Genomic DNA, 11,592 nt, shown 5'->3' with positions numbered 1-11,592 from the left:
TGTACCTTCAAGTCTTCTCCCCAGGGGACTCCGTATGCCCGTAGGGCACTGCGGAGCTGGAGGTAGAAAAAGAAAGAGGTGCCAGGTAAATTAAAGTGAGATTGCAGGTCTTGAAATGATCTAAATTCATTACCTACAGTGATGTCAGATAGGGTGTAAACCCCTCTTCCACTCCACTGAGGGAAGGAAATGGGGCGACCTCCTGAGCAAATGGCAAAGTTATTAAATAACGGAATGTAAGGATGGAACTTCAGATGAATGTTGGCCTGCATTTCTACAGTTCTCCATGTGGCGACAAGATGAGAGATTAAAGGGCCAAACTTGGATTTACAGGTTTTGAGAGGAATGTTAGAAGAGATAACATCCTGAAGCCTATGTGGGCTCACCAACTTCTCCTCCAGAGATCGCCAGGCTACTTGTGCATCTGGGTTGAGCCAGGTGTGAAGAGCACGAAGGGTTGTTGACCAAAAATAAAACTGGAAATTAGGCAATCCAAGACCACCAGAGGATGTGTGTTTCTGCAGAGTGGACATTTTCATCCGTGGGCGTTTCCCTTTCCAGACATACCTGGAGACCAATGTATGTAGTTTGTCCCAGTGTCCAGCAGGTGAAGCCAAGGGGAGCATAGCACTACAGAAGTTAACCCGGGGCAAGATGTTCATCTTAATAATGGAAACTCTAGATCGGAAAGAGTTGGGAATAGATGACCAGCGCTCCAGATCCGTCTCCACTTGTTTCAAGGTAGAGTTATAATTATAAGGTATTGTAGTTTGTAGTGATGGATAGATTGATAAACCTAGATATTTGAAATGGTCAACCACTGGGATATCTGATGGTAGTGATGCCTGCCTTGAGGCCTCATTGATGGGAAGGAAAGCCGACTTGGACCAGTTAATTGTATAACCTGAAATGCTCCCATACTGGTGAAAAATAGATAAAAGAAGTTCATTCATAGTTTTGATGCCTTCAGTGAGAATCTACAATGTAAATAGTCATGAAAATAAAGGAAACACATTGAATGAGAAGGTGTGTCCAAACTTTTGGCCTGTACTGTATATCAAATAGACTGAAGCTCAGCTTCTACCCTAGGGCCATCCAGGCCCTGAAAACAGCAAAGACCTAGGTTCTAGGCCCTGGACAATCTAGACAACTTGATGGCAGCTACTAGATTGTAAACATAAGTGCAATATTGAAATATAACTGTGAACATTTCAAACCTGCTAACTGCGACACTTTAAAATGAATGTGCAACAATACTATGTGCAATAGGACAACTCTTGTGTACATAAGGTTCAGATATAGGAAAAGTTAGGATATTTATAGCATAGCATAGAGTACAGCACAGTGTTTTATTGTATAGTATAGTAGTATAGTATAGTAGATAGTGTACATAGCCTTTATGTAAACCAGCTCTTTTCCCTTTTTTATTTTAACCTTGGCCCTCTTGTTTTTAGTCTTTCTCCTAGCACCAGGGGAGCCCTCCCCCTCCTACATTTCGTTGTATGGTACCTGTACTGTATTAATGACAATAAAGACCATTCATTCATTCATTCATTCATTCATATTGTTATTAACAAACAATGGAGTAAAACAAGTGTATATGATCGGTTCTGAAGGGGTAAGACAGTTGAATTAGATCATGGCATTGTACATTATATTTAAGAATAATAATACAGTGCCCTCTGTAGACATTGATTTTTTTCTTCTTTCGGCTTTATAGTCCAAAAGTGTTTATTTGACATCAAACAATGACTATTAGGTTAAAGTGGAGATTCTCAGCTAGAAGATATTGTACACAGTATGTATTTACAATCACCATTTAAAAATGACAACACTAGTATTAATACCCCCTATTTCAGGGCATCAAAAGTAATGGGACATTGGCTTGACAGGTGTTTCTGGTTAGGCAAATGTGTTGTGTCAAATAATGTGTGCAGGCATAACAGAACTGTCAATGTTGCCTTTGGAGTCTGCTATCGGTGAGTCAACACGAGGACCAAAGAGATGTCAATGAAAGTCATGGAAGCCACTATTAGGCTGAAATATCAGAATAGCCAACATCTTTGTCTTACCAAAAACAACAGTTTGGTAAATAATTAAAAAGACAGACAACTTTGGTGAGCTCAGCAGTTGCAAACAGCTTGGTAGGCCAAGGAAGACTTCTACAGTGGATGAATGCTCACCATAATTTAGAAAAACCCTAAAACAACTGTCCAGCAGATTAGGAACAGATTAGGGGTAGTGGTGGTCTAGTGGATAGTGAGTTGGACTTGTGATCGGAAGGTTGTGAGTTCAAATCCCGCCTGAAACCACACCACTACTAGTGTGCCCTTGAGTAAGGCACTTAGTCCTCAGTTACTCCAGGGGGAATGTCCCTGTAATTTGTAATTGTAAATCGCTTTGGATTAAAAGCGTCTGCTAAATGGCAAAATTATTATAAATGATAGGAACATTCTCCAGGAGGTAGGCGTGAATGTGTCAGAGATAACCATCTACTGTACAGACACCAGCCGAACTACAGAGCTTCACTGCAGGCTGCAGAGAGCTCTGTGTCACATTGATATACAAATTCCAGATTGTCCCTTTAAAGTGAAATACTATGTCACACAGACTGTGAAATGTCAGCAAAATGTGTTTATGTTTGTGGATGTACATCAACATTTGTGCATCCAAAAAGCTTGTGGGGCAGATAAATCATCTCTGTGGATGTGTGCAGTTCTGTGGTCCTCTAGGGTTCTCTTGCTTTTTCATTATCTGCCTCTGCCAAAAGTGTTCATGCTTGTATGTTGGGGTGCTAAGGCAGTAGGCTACATTTCCTTACAAACTAGTCATTACAATAGTTAGGCTAATTAGCCGATGACAAGCAACACTAATAACAAGTGGAGGTCTGACCAATTGTGACCAAACTCAGTGAGCTCTCCCATATAGAGGTAAGAAACAAAGGGAGTATGCATGTATTTGAACAGGGCCCTGAAGTGGAAGAGTCGACAGCAAACACTGGACCCCCATGGTGGTCTAGTGGATAGTGAGTTGGACTTGTGATCGGAAGGTTGTGAGTTCAAATCCCGCCTGAAACCACACCACCACTAGTGTGCCCTTGGGTAAGGCACTTAGCCCTCAGTTACTCCAGGGGGAATGTCCCTGTAATTCGTAATTGTAAGTCGCTTTGGATAAAAGCGTCTGCTAAATGGCAAAAATTATCAAATTAAATTTGAGAACAAAAACAGAGGCATATACGTTTTTACTTTTATTTTAACCATGTCACCAATAACATCATTAGTGCTCTCAGAAAAACTAGTTTCATACTCAGTTTTCAGCATCCTTTTTCAAAATAACACAATCAATCTCAGCTGAGCAAAGAAAGAATATACATGGTCAAACCCAAAAATTAAATAAGAAATTGTACAAAAAGAAACATTAAACATTAAAAAGGAAAATAACTCAGGACTCATGTACTCTTACACACATAAAACCTTTGTGTGCATGCAAGTGCACACAACACACACACACACACGCACACACACACACACACACACACACACACACACACACACACACGTTCACACAGAGTCACATACAAACTAAAAGTGCCTAACAAAAAAGCAAACAAGAAAAGAAAAAAGCAACTGTTCAATGTATCATAGAAGGGTGTCCCAAGGTGTTTATTCAAAGAAAACAACAACTGCATAGATCTTTCATCCATTCCAAAGTTATTCTTTAACTCCAACTGACTTTCTATTAGAACTCTGTATAACTGTTTTGTCTATTTTTTCCACAATACATCTTCTCCAATCTCTCATTGAGCAAATCAGAAATAATACATACATACATTCATACACACAAGCATTCCATATTTTCTAACAGAAAAAGTGGTGGGTGAGCATTATTTCACTGAGAGGTGGTTGGGTCCATGTTGGCGCCCACATTGACCAACAGAGAAGCATTTGCAGCAACTTGAGTGGCCTTGTTTCCCCCCATGCAACGAAAGAAATGCATCTCCCCAAACTGCCAAACCATCCAAACCAATGAGTTGTGAGGTAGAATGAAAGCCATCTGACTCAAAACCCTGAAACTGGTTAAAAATAGGAGAAGTATGTTGAAAATGAAACAAATAAATCATTTTGAATGAGAATTCTTTTTTTTCTTCTTTTTTTTTTTTTAGCAATATGTACATCAGTTTCACTGATACGCATAACTATTAACATATTTGGGGAAATTAAATCAAGGCCTTTTGAATAGTATCATTGACATACACTGGGAATACAAATATGTTTGAGTAATTATTTTAATGTAATACCTCAGAATTAGGGACTAAGAGAGAACAAAGTATTTAGAACCATCAGAGGGTACAACATTGAGTCAATAGTCAACACAAACTTCTGATACTGCCATAAGTCAACAATTGAGTTTTAAAAGATAGGAACAGCAATATGACGAGGTGCAGGATCACAGCATTAAAACGTTGGGTTGGGCGGTACTACATTTTTGACACCGTTAAAATGTCACTGCGCCATACGGTATTACCGCAGGATTCTAAATCACATTGTAGGGCTTTGAGGGAGTCGCCAACTTCAAATGATGAATTTGTGACAGCGGCTGGTTAAAGGTGGACCCTAGGTGGACCCTAGCTCTGGCAATTTGATGTGAGCTTGTTTTCTCAGCCACTTTTTGCTGTGTGTTCGAGAACTAACCAATGCCTGTTGCGCTTGTTGTTCATGAAGCGGATGTTACACAGAGCCCTGATATCATATCTGGGGGAATGTTCATAAATTCCAGTAAAACACAGGCTTCGCTTATCCCGTCCAAATGTGCCACACAGACGTCGGGGGGGGGAATTTATAAATTAGAGGTCACCAAATAATACTAATCCCGTGCGAATAGGGCTTATGGCGGGACAAATTAGACAATTTTGTCTATGTATGGGAAACACTCACTCTAGTACAAAGCACAGTGCGCAGAACGTGGTTACGGCAGACGAGTGCTGTGAATTGCGTATCCTTCTCCTGGGGAGTTTGACAGCATTATTTGTTTGACAAATGACATTGTTTACAAAAAAAAAGATTCTGTCATCACTTCCATAGCGTCTTCAACCACACAGACAGTGTTGCTGGACAAACACTCTATTTTCAAATACCGCGGTATACAGTATTACCGCCCAACCCTATTACAACGTGATAGCTGTGTGACAAAGCATGGACAGTTATTCTGCTTCAATTATGCCATTATCTCTGTCTTCTCTGTTGTCCCGCTATTTCATGGTTGCTCCATACCGTGGAGTCTACCTTTAAATAATTAATCATTTGTTTTTAAATTTCAAACTTACGTTGTAGGAGCTACACATAATGATACTGCAACCTGAAATTCTCTGGCTAAGAATATATTTCCCCTCAGAAATGCTTTAATGGTAAATTACCATTATATTTAAATTAAATTACAAACTTAAATGGTAAATTACTATTGAAGCATTTCTGAGGGGAAATATATTCTTAGCCAGATTATTTCAAGTTGCAGTACCATTTGTGTAGCTGCTACAAGGTAGGTTGTAGTATATAATGGTCTACACCCTTTCATGTATGTTGTAAAAGAGTCCAGTGTTCGAGCTACATTTGTTTTTCCAGGTAAACTTCCATCACACATATTTTTGCAATATTTGTATTTACAGATGTGTTTGTGTGGTTTTGTAGCAAGTTTCTGCCTTCTCAGGCTCTCTTGGTTGGAGAGTCCAGACAAGACCAAAGACAAATATCCGGAAACAGTTTCATGACCAGCCATCACCAAGCCAGTAAGTTCACACACACAGAAACAGTTTCATGACCAGCCATCACCAAGCCAGTAAGTTCACACACACACACACACACACACACACACACACACACACACACACACACACACACACACACACACACACACACAGAAACAGTTTCATGACCAGCCATCACCAAGCCAGTAAGTTAGAAAAATGCAAAACCCAAACACCTAAAAAACAAAACACTTCTAGTCCCAGCAGCCTTCGCTGCATCACGGCTTCTTCTCCTTCTTCCTTTTGTCTGTTTTACCTCCTGCCGTAGTAGCAACAACTGACCTTCTTAAAGGCTGTACTACCACCCTTCCGTTGGCCTCGCACTGCAGGGTGTATCTTTCTGGGGTCAGAGGTCGTCCAGAGCTGTCTCTCAGCCTGGTAAGGACATCCCTGGACAGCTGCTCGACCTCCTGCCCTGCAGCACCCAGTGCCTTGGCTGTATGTTGTCTCTCCCTGAGAAGCCGGTCCCTCTGGGCCTGCAGCCTCTCCACCTCCCCCTGGAGCCCTGTGATGACATCCAGCTTGCGTTTGCGGCAATTCTGCACTGCCAGATTGTTCTTGCCACGCCTCCGAATGTCCCTCAGCAAGGTCACCTGAGCAGAGGAGAGACCGTGCCCTTCAAGAAGCTCCAGGAACTCCTCCACAGGCATGCTGACAATTTCCGGCGCCGAGAACGGGATATACAACGCCCGGGCGGCGCCGAGAACGGGATATGCAACGCTGCGGCTGAGCTCCTGCTCTTCATCCTCCCCCTCATCCTCCTCTTCCTCGCTAAGAGGCTCTTGTTTGATGGCTTTGTGGGAAAGTGTTGTTAATGTCTGTGAGAAATCTGGAGAGGAGTAGCTGTGGTCATGCCATACACTTTCACTCAGATCCACGGGGGACCATGTCGTGGCATAGTCAGAAATGCCCTTAGAGGGGAGGGAGTCAACCTCACTGCTGTAGCCCGTAGCTCCGCCCTCATCCTCGCAGAACGAAGAAGACGAAGACACATCAGATGAGCCTGGGGAATAAAGTGAATATATTAGGGATGCACCGAAATGAACATTCTTGGCCGAAGCCAAAACCGAACTTAAGGAAACACTTGGCCGAATACCGAAATACGTACCGGCAGTTTTTTCATTTATTTTGCCAATTTTTGGACCAATGCATAAATTCAATAAATATAGCTTTTTATTCATGCTTGTATGCTTATTCATGTAAAATGATAATGATCAAATTAACGTGTTTGAAATTGTATATACTTTGTTACGTAATATTTCCTCATTTCATGAAAGATGTAAAAATTGTGACAGTGGCTGGTGAAAGGGGGAACATGTCACCAATGAAAATGTTCAGACTTTTATTTAGAAAAACTGAAATACATTCAAAATCACATTACACTCACTAGTTAAGCCAAAATATTGCAATACATTGGATTCGGTGAGTAATCCCCACTGCTACCTAGTTAACTATAACACTACTTTACATTGTTAGCAGGCTTACAAAACAAGCTATGTTAGTTGACTAGCGAGTGGGTCATTGATTTTCAGCAACACTCGCGAAAATGAAAGTCTTAATGTCGGAATGTGCCTCTCATTGTCGTTCAGAGAACAGATGCTGTCGACATGTTTGCTGTAATTATATGACTTGGCAGTAGTCATCACCCAATGCTCATCTCGTTCACAGAACAGCATGATTTGCTTGCACTGTTTGATCGTGTCATAAAAAAAACTTCTTGCTAAACATTTGGTCTTTTCACACCTAATGGACGAACACCGAATGTGCTTTTTTTGCCCGAATAATTTCGATGGTCGAACATTCGGTGCATCCTAGAATATATCTTGTGCTACTTTTCAATACAACAGACACAAAGAGAAAATGCAAAACTGGAAATCCAGCAATTTACCTGGGGAGGCGGGGCCTTGACAGCTGCTCTGGGCCAGGGCCTGAGCGTCTATGCCCTCCAAACTTTCCATCAGCTGATGGTGGTCGATGGTGTCCAGGCCCTCCCAGCCCAGCTTGATCTGATCGAACACTGCCTCATCTAGTGCACCGTGGGACGTCACGTTCCGAGTTCCGTTGCCGACAGCAGTGAAAGGGAGTGCAGCCAGCCCTGTCATTGTTCCCGGTGGTGAGTCAGAATGGGAAGAGTTTGTGGACTCGAGTCGGAGGAGGGGTCCTCGTTGCTGTGACATAGCTTCACCCCTTTGTGAGACCATGTCAAAGGCTCCACTTCCTGTTACCATGGCATCTCTTAGACTCACATCCTGGCTGATGGCATTGGAGATGCCCGTGTCCAGGTCAGACAACTGCTGAGGGACCAATGGATCTAAATCCTGCTGAAGACAGAAGCATGCACTCATTTTCCAATAATAATAATAACAATAATACACACAGGTCTATTAGGATGGTAGGGGTTTTTCAGAAACTAATACATTTCGCTTTTTTTGTGATTAAATGTTGTAACTTGAACTGTGTCAGTGTTCGTAAAAAATAAATAAAATAAAAATGTAAAAAATCTTTTATATCAGCATGATATCAGGGTACACATGGTATACAACTTACATCAAATTCAGAGACAGGAAGGGACAGGAAATGGCTCCAGTGCTGTTCAATGTCGATGGTGGGAGGAGGGGGTTCATTAGGACCAGACAGAGAGGATGATGGCAGAGCAGCACTGCTACCAAGCAGACCCTGTAATGCACAGCACAGGTAATGAACAAAGCATACACAATTACCTACTTGATGGTTCGCTATTTTGAACTTCATTTTTAACTACTCTGAGAGTAAGTATTTGGCTGTTCGAGATGAAGGTGTGAATCCTCAACCAACTGCTCAGTTGTGAGGATGTATAGTAGTAGTAGTGTAATAGTAGTATTATAGTAGTAGTAGTAGTAGTAGTAGTAGTAGTAGTAGTAGTAGTAGTAGTAGCAGTGGTGTAGTAGTAGTAGTGTTAGTAGTGTAGTATTATAGTAGTAGTAGTAGTGTAGTAGTAGTTTAGTATTATAGTAGTTGTAGTAGTAGTGTACTATTATAGTAGTGTAGTAGTATAGTATTATAGTAGTAGTAGTAGTAGTATAGTAGTAGTAGTATAGTATTATAGTAGTAGTGTAGTATAGTAGTAGTAGTAGTATAGTAGTAGTAGTATAGTAGTAGTAGTATAGTAGTATAGTAGTAGTAGTAGTGTGGTATTATAGTAGTGTAGTAGTAGTATAGTAGTATAGTAGTAGTAGTGTAGTATAGTAGTATAGTAGAGGGGCGTGGCTAAGGGACAGAGGGTGTGGCTAAGGGACAGAGGGCGTGGCCTTGGTACCAGTTTAGGGAGGATCACGTAGGTCACAACGGCAAATAGGATGACAGCACAGGCAGTGATGAAATAACCAAACGCTGAATCTTCCATGGCCGAACCACCTGGGGGAGGAGGGGAGTGAGGGGGAGAGGGAGGGGAGCGGAGGGAGTGGGAGAGGGAGGGGAGGGGAGAGAACGGGAGAGGGAGGGGACCAGAGGAGGGCAGGGGAGGGGAGGAGAGGAGAGGGAGGGATTAATCACAGTTCCAAATCCTGCTTTATTAGGGCAGATTCATATCTTATCTTTTAAGACTTTGGGTGCGTTCGTGGGTTCGTTTTACATGGGATGAATTAACGTTCATTTCAATAAAAGATGCAGAAAATGGCAACATTAGTTAACGAGTATCTACTGTCAACAACACTACAGTTAGTAACAGAAAGCTGGCTAAGGTCAACGATAATGATGGTAATGTTATCGTTGGTGTCTGCCATGTTTACAGTTAGTTCGTAAAGACTTGACTGTTCGTAAATTAACTGATTTCAGAGCTCTATGAACTCAGAGCATTCTCAGAGTGAATTTACGAACGCACCCTTAGTTTTGGCTTCAGCATGTCATTATAACAGTATAACAGACGCTACCCCCCCCCCCCTCCCACACACACACACACCCCTCCCTCCACCCCCTCCCCATACACCCCCCGCAGGACTTACTAGCGATGGCGCAGATCAAGGAGAAGGCAGCAAAGGTGCCAGCGAGGCCCTGGCCGCTCATGATGGGCGTGGTGTAGGACGCAGGAAGCAACGCCGCCATGCCAAACAGACTGTCAACAACAACAACATCAACAACAACAACAACAACAACAACATAATCAACAACATCAACAAGATAATCAGCAACAACAGCAACAAGAGTGAGAGGGAGAGAGAGTGAGAGGGGGAGAGGGGGAGAGAGGGAGTGAGAGTGAGAGAGAGTGAGAGGGAGAGAGTGAGAGGGGGAGAGAGGGAGAGAGGGAGTGAGAGGGAGAGAGAGTGAGAGGGAGAGAGGGAGAGGGAGAGAGAGTGAGAGAGGGAGAGGGGGAGGGAGAGAGGGAGAGGGGGAGCGAGAGAGCAGGTCTTACAGTTGATGATGACGATCTTAATCATGGTGATGACAAAGAAGGGGAGGGGGTTCATGGGGACCTTCACCAGGACGGCCGTGACGAGGAACACCCTGATGATCACCCCCAGGCTGCCCGCCACACGCACCTTCTGAGGAATGCTGCAGGACACACGCACACACGCACACACACACACACACACACGGACGCACACACGCACACACACACGCAGATCATAAATTGGACCCTAAACTAGATGTCATAGTCAGGCCTTAGCTAACCTAGCTTACGGTCTGTGGTTATGTTGGGGTCAGGGTGTGGTTGTGTTGGGTCAGGGTGTGGTTGTGTCAGGGTGTGGTTGTGTTAGGGTCAGGGTCAGGGTGTGGTTGTGTCAGGGTGTGGTTGTGTTAGGGTCAGGGTGTGGTTGTGTTAGGGTCAGGGTGTGGATGTGTTAGGGTGTGGTTGTGTTAGGGTGTGGTTGTGTTAGGCTCAGGGTCAGGGTGTGGTTGTGTTAGGGTGTGGTGGTGTTAGGGTCAGGGTCAGGGTGTGGTTGTGTTAGGGTCAGGGTGTGATTGTGTTAGGGTCAGGGTGTGGTTGTGTTAGGGTGTGGTTGTGTTAGGGTCAGGGTGTGGTTGTGTTAGGGTGTGGTTGTGTTAGGGACAGGGTGTGGTTCTGTTAGGGACAGGGTGTGGTTCTGTTAGGGTCAGGGTGTGGTTGTGTTAGGGTCAGGGGTCAGGGTGTGGTTGTGTTAGGGTGTGGTTGTGTTGTGGTCTTACAGGTGGTGTATGAAGGAGTTGAGGCAGGTGAACAGCAGCAGGGAGGCCATGGCGCAGAGCGTCATCACGTTGTTGAACTTGGCCTCCAGCACGCTGTGCTGGTCCGCCTCTCCCTCCGTCTGATTGGCTCTCGGTTGGACCACGCCCACCGAGGGCTCCTTCAGACGGCTAGTGAAGTACTGCAGCAGAGACAGGATGTGACCTCAGACAGGATGTGACCTCAGACAGGATGTCACCTCAGACAGGATTTTCTCCCGACAAATATGCTTATTTAAATATTTAGGGTTATGGTTATTTTTATTTCATTGTTTTATTTAAATTCTTCGTGAATAACTGATATTTTGGGGGAAACAATCTCTCTTATTTCACGGCTGGCTGGCTGGCTGGCTCTCTCTCTCCCACAGGACTGAGCGCCATCTGATGGTGACATTTGGCATGACATAAAATATATTCCTTTATTTGAAATATTATTTGTTACTTTAACTCATTCCCCTTAGGGAGGGGGGAGTGGAGGGAGGCGGAGGGTGAGGGTGAGGGCAAGACACCAAAATTGCCACACATCAGGTGCAAGCTGCCATTCAAGGCTGAGTCTCTCTGGCAGCAATCTATCTGTCTTACCCTCACCCACTATATTTTGATATATTTTGATA

General features: G+C 43.5%; 1 protein-coding gene across 1 annotated transcript; it reads right to left on the bottom strand.

Moving 5' to 3' along the window:
- Positions 1 to 6,018: 6,018 nt before the first annotated feature.
- Positions 6,019 to 11,359, bottom strand: LOC308174473 (endoplasmic reticulum membrane sensor NFE2L1-like; the record flags this gene model as incomplete). The annotated part of the gene is made up of 7 exons (XM_080549550.1): positions 6,019 to 6,803; positions 7,689 to 8,118; positions 8,348 to 8,476; positions 9,096 to 9,193; positions 10,188 to 10,327; positions 10,943 to 11,121; positions 11,345 to 11,359. 7 exons carry the CDS (start codon positions 11,357 to 11,359, stop codon positions 6,019 to 6,021), a joined length of 1,776 nt encoding a protein of 591 aa, XP_080405676.1.
- Positions 11,360 to 11,592: the final 233 nt, after the last annotated feature.

Source organism: Nansenia antarctica, assembly GCF_963989245.1.
Source record: "Nansenia antarctica genome assembly, chromosome: 20".
In the NCBI taxonomy this organism is placed as follows: Eukaryota; Metazoa; Chordata; class Actinopteri; order Argentiniformes; family Microstomatidae; genus Nansenia; species Nansenia antarctica.
This window is presented reverse-complemented; position numbering and strand designations above follow the sequence as displayed.